The sequence below is a fragment of the Pseudocercospora fijiensis genome (genome assembly GCF_000340215.1).
Source record: "Pseudocercospora fijiensis CIRAD86 unplaced genomic scaffold MYCFIscaffold_9, whole genome shotgun sequence".
Lineage (NCBI taxonomy): Eukaryota > Fungi > Ascomycota > Dothideomycetes > Mycosphaerellales > Mycosphaerellaceae > Pseudocercospora > Pseudocercospora fijiensis.
Genome location: NW_006921540.1, coordinates 1,741,649 through 1,751,541, shown reverse-complemented (window position 1 = coordinate 1,751,541; position 9,893 = coordinate 1,741,649). Strand labels below are relative to the sequence as shown.

At 47.8% G+C, this 9,893-nt stretch overlaps 3 protein-coding genes across 3 annotated transcripts; all 3 read right to left on the bottom strand.

Moving 5' to 3' along the window:
- Window positions 1-2,259: 2,259 nt before the first annotated feature.
- MYCFIDRAFT_80917 (uncharacterized protein) lies at window positions 2,260-2,985 on the bottom strand (the record flags this gene model as incomplete). Its single annotated transcript, XM_007932678.1, has 3 exons — window positions 2,260-2,403; window positions 2,465-2,581; window positions 2,638-2,985. The coding sequence occupies 3 exons, from the start codon at window positions 2,983-2,985 to the stop codon at window positions 2,260-2,262; spliced, it is 609 nt and encodes a 202-aa protein (XP_007930869.1).
- Window positions 2,986-3,102: 117 nt separating this feature from the next.
- MYCFIDRAFT_212402 (uncharacterized protein) lies at window positions 3,103-4,823 on the bottom strand. Its single transcript, XM_007932677.1, has one exon. The coding sequence runs from the start codon at window positions 4,809-4,811 to the stop codon at window positions 3,393-3,395; it is 1,419 nt and encodes a 472-aa protein (XP_007930868.1). The 5' UTR covers window positions 4,812-4,823; the 3' UTR covers window positions 3,103-3,392.
- Window positions 4,824-5,160: 337 nt separating this feature from the next.
- Window positions 5,161-7,392, bottom strand: MYCFIDRAFT_144052 (uncharacterized protein; the record flags this gene model as incomplete). The annotated part of the gene is made up of 1 exon (XM_007932676.1): window positions 5,161-7,392. A coding segment is annotated over one exon (2,232 nt), but the record flags the coding sequence as incomplete, so codon positions are not given.
- Between the last annotated feature and the right edge of the window lie 2,501 nt (window positions 7,393-9,893).

The window sequence follows — 9,893 nt, the reverse complement described above, 5'->3', positions numbered from 1 at the left end:
AAACTATACTACTAGCGTAAAGGCGATGAAGCGCCTGCTAAGTTAGAAGAAGTCTTAGCTAATAGTAAAGAGCTGTAGTCTGTAGAACGTATCCTAAAGTACCGGACTAGGCAAGGCAAGAAGGAGTACCTACTAAGATAGCAGGGCTATTTACTAGAATAGGACTTATAGGAAGCTGAAGATTCCTTCGAGGATATAACCGAGTTGTTAGATAAGTATTAGACTAGCGCGAAGAACAAGAAGAAGGCTAAGGGCCTATAATGTCGCCTAGGATTAATACTACCCCCGGGGTACTATTAGCTAACTAATTAGAGACAAGCAATTGTTAGCAATAAAGGACAATAAGACTACGCTAGGCGCGCTACGACGCGTTAATTAATTAATCGTATGCTCTTTTAAGGACTCTACCTCTTTACTAACGCGCCCTATAGGTCCCTCTCTTATTCCTTCGTTCTATCGAGGCCTCGAGGCCTAGGCGATCGGCGAGGGCGGCGTCGCGCTTGTAACGGCGCGGCCGGCGCGGCTATATTAGTAACGGTGTTGCGGAGTGTATTACTGTTTAAGAAAGGAAGCTATATTAGTAACGGTGTTGCCGAGTTATTATTAGTTAAAGAAGGAAATTAGAAGAAGACACAACCTTACCTGCACTACGAGCCTAAGGCACCTTTAATTAAAACTTTGATTAAAAGCTTTGAGCCTATTAAAGGTTCGATCAAAACTTTAAGGCCAAGTCAAAACTTTGAGCCGCCTAAAAGATTAAGCAACTAATAGACTAACTAAGGGCAAAACTATAGAGCTAAGCTAGCCGGGGTCGATCTTGCGGACAATAGGTTACTCCTCGATCTTTCCGACCCTTTAAGCGAGGCGAACCTCTACTACTATACTTATAATAGCCTTTACCTATAGAAACTAGAAGAACTAAGTTTTTTAAAAAGATATAATTAGTTAATACTTAAAGGCTGCTAAACCTAACTAATTAGGGCTAGTAAAACTACGATAGTAAACAATAGCCCTCGTAACAACAAGAACAATCCCTCGTAACAACAAGAACAACCCTCGGAAGCGGACATAGCTAGGTCTTTTAAGAGTAGACGCAAAGAACTCGATACGATATCACTTAGAACAGAGGCAGTACTGTAATACCTCGTACGTCTACCTATTATAGTAGGGAAGACGCGCTCGTATTGTAATTAGTCGAAGGCCTTTAATTCTTGTAGATATATATTACTTTATAGTTTATTATATATAGAGATAGCGCAGTTAGAGTTGTATATTGTATTGTTTAGAGGTAAGGTTTAACATAGTTATATAATTAGGTAGTTGAGTGTTCAATTTAGCGCGGGCTAAGCAGCTTATTAGACTTGCTAAGTTAGCGGCAATAGAGGTCGTAGAATATAGACAGGCTACGAGGGCGCGGCCTTTAGAAGGGAAGCGTATATTAGGGCTAAAGAGGCTATACGTAATTAGCATATAACTAGGCTAAGTAAAGCTAGGGTCTCAGTGCCTTAGGCAGGGCTTAGCGCTTAGTAATAGGCTAACTTGCCTACCTTCCTCCCTTTTCTCTTAGATCTCTATCGAATACTACTCTTACCTACTACTACTATATCTACCTACTAATATAACCCTTCTCACAAATAATGCTTAGCGAGTCGCGCTATTTCGGTAGGTAAGGGCGTAGGAAGGGCTCGTACGGCGTAGAAGAGCTAGAATAGCTAGAATACTAATAATAATACCTCGGACTATATATTTAACGGCTATACTATTAATATAAATACTATTTTCGCGCGTAGTATTGCAATAGGCCGACTAGAGGACGAAATGCACGATTTACTAGTAAAAAGTTAGTAGGGCTCCTCCAGTTCTTAGCAGTCTCAACCTTCCGGCAAAGCACAGTAGCGTGCTTCATTATACGCATATGCACCTTTCACAAGCTCCGCCTAGCCTTTGTCGCACATGTTAATTCGTCGAATCTTGAATCTACATCACTGGCAAGATGATCGTACGGTGCCATCACTACCGGAGCGCAAGAAGATCAGCATCTGACTACCGGTAACGTTGGGGCTGTATCATACCAATCGTATCAAGAGCCAGTCATTCTACCTCAATCCCAAATGGCAACCGATCAGTGACCGCTCAACAACCGCATCCACTACACCAATGACCTCATGTTTGATGAGACTGGATGCGTAATGTGCCTTGACCAGAGCTTCGTTGGCCAGTTTATTCGTTACGCGCATTCGCAAAGAATTTCAACGTACCTCATCCTCCGTTCCCATTTTCCCTTTCCCCCATGAAAATCCCAAGCTGCAACCCGACCCTCTTTTCCACGAACGCATCAGTCATAATTGCAATCTCAGGTAGATTGTGCCCTCTCAGCACATCAATAGCAATGATCGAATGGTTCTGTGGGACAAGTCAGCATCAGCTTGCCGTTGTTCCTCGCCTCAGTCATCTGCAGACTAACCTCAATAGCCTTAACAACCCTCTCCAACCTCTCCGAAAACTTCAGCACCCATTTCTCAGCAGGACCGAAGAAATTGGATTTCCTGGCTCCGGTCCGATGAACTTCAAGAATCTGGTCCTAGATTTCAATCATTCAGCACCACGCTCTGCAGCTCGCGTAAGATCTTGACTGACAAGCATAACCCAACATCTCCTCTCCGCCTCAACCTCCCCATTCTCATCTTTCCCCACTATCTTTCCCAAATTCTGATCCTGATCGGTTTGAAACGCTCTCCAAGCCGCAGGATCAATATTGACGGGAGCAGGACTTCGCGATTCCTCCTTCACATCGCGCTTCGCATGCCTCATGATCGCATGCCAAAGATCGTAAACGAGAGCTTTATGGTTTTCTTCTCCACAGATCTCGAGGTAGTCATCGTCAGGTGGAGAAAGGTTGTAAGATGAGTTGACGTCGTTGCGCGCTTCTTCGATGCTGTTAAATGCGAAGCCATGCTCGAGATAGTCGAGAGGCCCAGTTGGCATTGTGTAGGCTGGAAGCGACTGAACGTCGCGCGATGCAGAGTGGAAGTCTTGGCCGAAAGACGTGCCACTGTGAGAAGATAAGCACGTTTGGAAAGTAAGAATAGCGAGAGTGAGGTTGGAGAGGCTGGTGGCAGTTCTATTTGGCTGCCTGTTGGTACTGGCGGCGGCACCGCCAACTGGATGTATGAGCGCAGAGGTCATCATTTCCAAGTGACGGCACGGAGCTGCGTTTGCCGAGGAGCTTGCAGCTCGATCAGTCTCTGGATCGTCTTTTGACGAGGCCGACCTTGACAGGACTGAAGAGGCACCATCGGAACTCATTGCTTCCGCCGCCTCCAAACGCACGATGCAGGCGATACCAGCCACATATCTCATCTATCATCTATGCCGTCTTAAGCTTTTTGTGCTCATGAAGTCGTTTCAGTCTGCTCATATCCCTCCGTTTTGATATCGCTCAGTCCCAGATCATCCTCTTCCTCTTTCGTTCTCTCATAATCTTCTAGCGCTATCTTCGGGTCTGGCTCAGGTGCCGTCAGACTCTGCACGTATGATCCGGCCAGAGGATCCTGCAAGGTCAAAGTGAACTCCTTCCGACCCTCAATCGCATCGGTCAGCAGTTCGAAAAAGTCGTCCCACTGCTTCTTGCTATCCGCGGTCATGGAATCACCGGCGCCTTCCGGAAGCTCAGCATCGCCATCTTCGAGACCGAACGCCTGCGCTCGGAGATCTTTCCGTATTTGCGACATGATGCCCTCCACTGTGGTGAAACGTCCACCCATGGTTCCAGGCTGCACCTCTAATCTAAGTTCGGGGCAATGCAGAGACGCACTTTCGCTCTTAAGGATATCTCGCGCCAAGTCTTCTGGTGTGCTGACCTTCAGTGTGATCTTGCGGCCTTTCTCCGGCACTTCGCCGCCAGTCTTGACCTCGTTGCTCCTGTAGCCGCAATCTTCGCACACTGTTGACATGAGCACGACTTGCTTGAAGTATGGAATATTGACCATTTTCATGTTCGTCGCACAAGGTCTTGTGCAGCCTGGACATGATGCTGGGAAGCTGTAGACCTGGTTCTCAACAATGTCCTCTTCCTGATCAACATTGTTGCCTTGCACAGTCGGTGCGCTCTCGCGACCAACGAGTCCTTCAGCGTGGTATTCTGGCCTGATATTTGTCTCGGGTGCTTGCGAGATAGGTGCAGGAACATCGTCGCCAAGTCCGAGCTGTGCATTCTGTGCTCCCGTCCTGATGTACTCGCTCTTTGCCCATTTGCCTGCAGAGTCTCCTGGCTTCGGCTCAATCATGCTGTTCCCACTAGGGTCGTCCACGGATACCATGAAAGGATATCGTTGTCCATTGAGCATATCCTCCAGTGTTCTTATGATTCCTGCCACCTTTGCGCCAACTTCGGGCATTTGCCTCATACGCTCATCCTGGTGCTGTTCCAAGTCGGCTTTCACTGCGCCAACGATGCCCTCCACATTCGAGTATTGTCCCTTGCCTGGTGGTATTTCCAAGTCCACATCTTCTATTCGGAACGCACAGACATCGCTCTTGACTACGTTCCGCTGCAAATCGTCGTTGCTCTCTACTCGTAGCGCATACTTGGCGCCTTTCGGTTGGATCTGGCCGGCAGATTGAATCTCGTTGTTCTGGAAGCCGCATTCGTCGCAGGAGAAGGACATGATCACAATCTCTCGGAAGAAGGGGATCTTTGTGAGTAGCATTCTGGTCGTGCCGTCTGCGTGACAGTTCATGCACAAACTCTCGATCTCTTCAACAACTTTCTGGTCGTCCGCTCCAGACATGTTGTTGACCTGTCGGCCCATGTCTTCGAAGAGATCATGTGCCAGAGACTTGGTGCAATTCTGCTGGCTGCTGCTTGCTTGCTGTGCCATATCCTGCGGTAGTCCCATTGTGTGTTCTGTGAATGTGAATTGGTGAGTCGCGAACTTAAAAAGTTTTGGATTTGTGACGCAAGTCCTTATGCAATCGAGGAGGGATGACAAGACACGTTATGATTGGCTCGCGATTACCCGCCGCTAGCAGGCAGCTTGAATAAGCGCTTCTCGAACGTTCACCTACATGCCCGCCCCGCGAAAAGGCTCCACGGATTGCTCGTTCCAAAGACATACGGGCACGAATCCAGCTCAATGGCCTTCATCAAGCATGCCTGAATCATGTCCGAAAGACCTCGTAGCCATCAACAACCATGCGTCCGAACTCGAGCTTCATGAGCAGACGGTCAATGCTGCCGCCATCCTTCCATGCGTCGAACTCACCTTGATCTGGACGCTTCTGCTCTAGATGCCGAAGAGATCCTACACGGTCTCCATCAAGTTGCCGAAGTCGGCGAATGACAGACTTGAGATCGCTGTCGACCTTCTTCCGTGCTCGATCAAGTTCCAGAGACATGCGTTGCTCTTCTTGTACAGTATGAGCGGATTCACTGCCGGATTGTTGCTCGAAATCCAACTTCTGCTGCATATCAAGGAGTCGCTGGAAGTAAGCAATCAGATTGTCGACGTTGCCGAGCAGCGACCGCAGCTCTCGGGTGAATTGCATGTCAGTCAGTAAAAGCGCGTAAGTGAGCGACGACAGAAAGGTGCGATGACCTGCTGCGAGTGTTTCCGGGTCGCGCTGGATTGGCTTCTCGGAGGCGGTGGACGATGTGCTTCTCACGGACTGCCTTAAGGGCTCTTCGATCCAGGCTTGGAAATGCTCGCAAGACTGCCGTACTATCTCACCCTCGAAGAAAGCCGCAGTCTCAGAGAGCATGAACGTAGCAGCACTGCAGGTCGCCCACACGCGTCTCATGGCGACGTTACGCGCATTGTGGCGCGGCCTCAATCCACTCTGATTTGCTGTTGACACAGGATAAGCTCTTCGAGCAGGTGTCCGTTTCCATAAATTGTTCAGCCTCTGGTGGCCTCTCCTAATCGCTAGCAGATACGAGCTTATCGCAGTGTAGATTTCCAGATCTCTGGAAGACAGGAACAGGTCAAGCGGTGGCGACACACTCATGCTTAGTTCGGTAGGGTTTGGGAACAACAGATTGTTGAATGCAATCGATGAGATCTCTGGCATCCCATCACTTGAGCTATCGGCAGTCGATGGGCGGGAGCTGATGTACTTCGGGTTGGTTAATGAAATCTGCGATTGAGCATAGTCAAGAGTCGTGTCTTCGCCATGTGCATCTGCCACCGCAAGTGACCTCCACACATGACGAAGAACTTGATTCAGCTCAGTGTCTTTCATCGACAGACTCTGTAATGCCCTGACTGGGTCCTGAGCAAGCAGCTTGCCCATGTTTTGTTGACGAGACTGCACTCGCTCTTCTGCTTCAGCGATCAATGCAGTCGCGAATTCGCCTCGGTCAAGCAGGAAGATTTGTCGCAGGCACGCCAAGACTTGTACGGTCTCGCTCATAGGAAGTAGGTGCTGCAAAACATTTTGAGATAGGGAGAGCCTGATTTGTGCGATGATGCGCGAGAACTGAGAAGGAACGATAGGAAGTGACAGCGAGGAGAGTTGCTGGAGATGATCGGACGCAATCTCAGTCTGGTTCGCAGCTGGTATTGAAGGGGTCGAATGAGTATGAGACGAGCGTCGATAGTACTCAACTTGATGGATTGATTTTCCGATGAAGAGCAGGGAAGCAGCAAGGCTTGGTGTTACGAAGGATGGCAGCAATTCTTTATTTTTGGCGAACGAGCGACTTCCCTCGTCGCCTTCAGCACGTATGAAGAAGTCCCTGGCCCCAATTGTGGGAAGCTTTCCATGAACAATCCAGGAGGACAGTTGTCGTAGCCACGCACGCTCTGCCAGTTGGGCAAGTTCGGTCGCAGCGTCTTCAATTTCAGGATAGCCGGTTTGCGTTTCTGCTCGAAGCTTGTCGATCAGACGGGCACTAGTGCAGGGAACACCAGATCCGGAGGCATGTTTTGGGGAGCTCATGAAGGTTGCAAGGTCCCAATACCAGCTCATACGCCGTGACCATTCGTCGAACTCGGCGACGAGCGTAGCGAGAGGGACGATGTCGTAGGCTCCCACGATGCCCGGATCATTCTTCAGAATCTTGCTCTCAGTCTCCAATATCTTCTTCTGGAAGCGAGCCAAATGAGTCTGCTGCACTGAGGTAGCGGCGGCCCTGCAGATGACCGAGGGATGATTTGTGGATATGGTGTCGAGATGGCGCTTCAGCCTACGATGCAGTTCTGAAAGTCTCCCAATAGATTGCAGTAATGCCTTCTCAGACGGGGAGAGTAAGGGCAAGCCAGAGGCGTCATGGTGCGAGACGCTGTCTGCGAAGAGTGGTGAAGGGTGGCCTGAAAGGGCCAGCAATATCTCGTGCAACATGCCGGATCCGAAATGGTGCTGCCTGCCACTTTGGTTCCTAGCTGGCTCGAGCAGGCGGTGCAGTCATGCTTTGACGGCCGTCAGCCTGGTCTCTGGAGCAGGCTGTAGCCGCAAAACAGTTCGCCAGGTGGTCCGTTGCCTTGTCGCAGAGGCGCAGGTGACACGAGCTTGGTCGGAATGGCATAGGATGGGATGGACCGCGTTGTTTTCTCGGCAACGCGTGTTGATCGGTTTGAGACACGCGATCTTGTGCCGATCGGGTACGGCGCCCACTGCTTCGAAGGCTCACGAGAGAGCTGGGCACGCGCGTGAATGTCACTGCCGCTGCTCGCGATGTTCCAGACGTGCGTGATGCTTGCGGCGTTGTTGTATCGCGAAGTCATTGCGAAGTGCTGGCAGCCAACAGGGATGGTCGACCTCGAGACCTGGCCCGTGCGTCGTGCATCGAACCTGAATGGGGTCCCGTTCGGTCGTCCGGTTGTCGTGGTATAGATAACGGCATATATAGCGCCTTGCTACTGTCGTTTGTATCTACAATATATCGTGTTAAATTGGCGCTATAATCTTACGATAACAGGTGTCTGTTCGCTTGCCTAATTGTTGTATAGTAGATAGTAGTATAGGATATTATATTACTAAGCCGGTCTAGGCACTTAAACCTCGCGAGTTTAGTAGCTCTAATACTGCTATCTCGTAGACTATAGATCTATCGAATATCTTGTCCGATAGCTAGTAGGTTATAGTAGGTAACGAGTTAATTAATAATACCCTCTTCTAGTAGTAATTAGCGTAGTTCTAGCGGTCTACGTCCTTCGATCTAGCCTCCGAATAGAGCTAGAGTCTAGTATATAAGGAGTCCTTCTCTTCGTTACCTGCGCCTTCTAGTCCGGCTCTTTCTTTACTAAATTCTCGACTTAGTATACCTTAAGGCGATTCTATAACGCTAGGCTCTTAAACGCTAGATCTGCCTATATTTAATGCTACCGGTCGAAGGAGTAGTAGATCGGCTACGCCTCGAGCGGATAGCACGTCGCTAAGCTAGATAGAAGGTATATTATAGGCGCTACTATCGTCGTTAGTTTAGAGCAGTTCTAACGGTTAGAGGGACCTCGAGGGCGGCTTTAAGCCTATCGCTATATAGCGTGCTATTATAAAAGTCGCTAAGGTAGCGCTAGAAGATCGGAGGGCGAAGGTAAATAAGGATAAAGTGCTAGGCAAGAAGTATATACTATAGAACGATTATAAGCTATAGATAGCGCTTATAACGAAGTCTAGATAAAGCAAGAGTCTAGAGACTAGATTGCTAACTACTAAGAAGGCGTTAATAGACGAGTTCTTTACTATACCCGCAAACTAGAAGAAATATAGCAAATTTAGGTATAAACCTCTAGCGAACGAAGAGACTCTACGGATATTGTTCTCGGAGACTACTACTAATAGTAAGTACGCTCTTAGTATCGATACGCTAATAAGAGGCTATTCGTCGTCGCCGGCGCCTTCGATAATAGAAAGCGAGTCCTCGGAGAGTAATATTACGAGTATAGTTGCTAATAGAAGTCGCGCGCTAGCATTAAGGAAATACGCCGCTATTAATTATACTAGGTAAGAGAAAAAGAAGAAGTAGAAGATAGCGGTATCGCAAATGTCCGAGTCTATAGATAGTATCGCTAGTTAACTCGCGGAAAGCAATAGAATACTAGCGTAACAACCCTCTAACGCTTAAGAGCGACTCGGCAATCTAATACGTACGAAGCCCTTCGTAGAGCGCTAGCCTAAGATACGGCGGCGGAGAGCGGCGGCGAGGAAGTTAATTAATAAGGGCGAAGTATCGTTATTTCTTAGAAGTGCTATAGATAAACAGGTTAAATAGGTTAAAGAGATAATCGAGAAGATATTTAGTCGTAATAATAACTTAGAGGACGTTAGAGCTCCGGTAGAGTAGCTAAACCGTCTAGTAGAGGAGATTTTATAGGTTACCTCTAGTTAAACGTACTTTAAATCCTCTACTTCGGCTGCCTCTCGCTCTACCTAAGCTCTCGCGTCCTCCTTTAGATCTATACTAAAATGCTAAGAATGCCGAAAAATAAGCGAGTATAGATATATAACATTTCGAGGTAAGCGACGGTATAGTAATAAGGAGCGATTAATAGGACAACTAGAGGACAAACAGCTATATTTTAGTACTATTTACTAGGCGCTACGGTATATTCGTCCTCCTCGTACCTAGCTACTTACTCTCGTATTTATCGCTACTATTTACTATTATATAACCTCGATATTTTAAGAATATATCTTCGCTTAGCGAGTCTCGGAAGGCTTCTATCTTATTCCTTTCGCGATTAATATCTATTCTATCGACACTTAGGCCTCGTCCGTCGAAGTAGTAGGTCTCGTCTCGTTACGGAGCTAATCTCTTTTAATATAAGCTCCCCTTCTCGATTAGGAAGTTATAAAGGGCAGTATAAACGTATACTAACTTAACTTATATAATATAGTTAAACTCCGGCGTTGTCTTAAAGATCTTAAACCGTCGTTTAAAGATACTAAAGGTC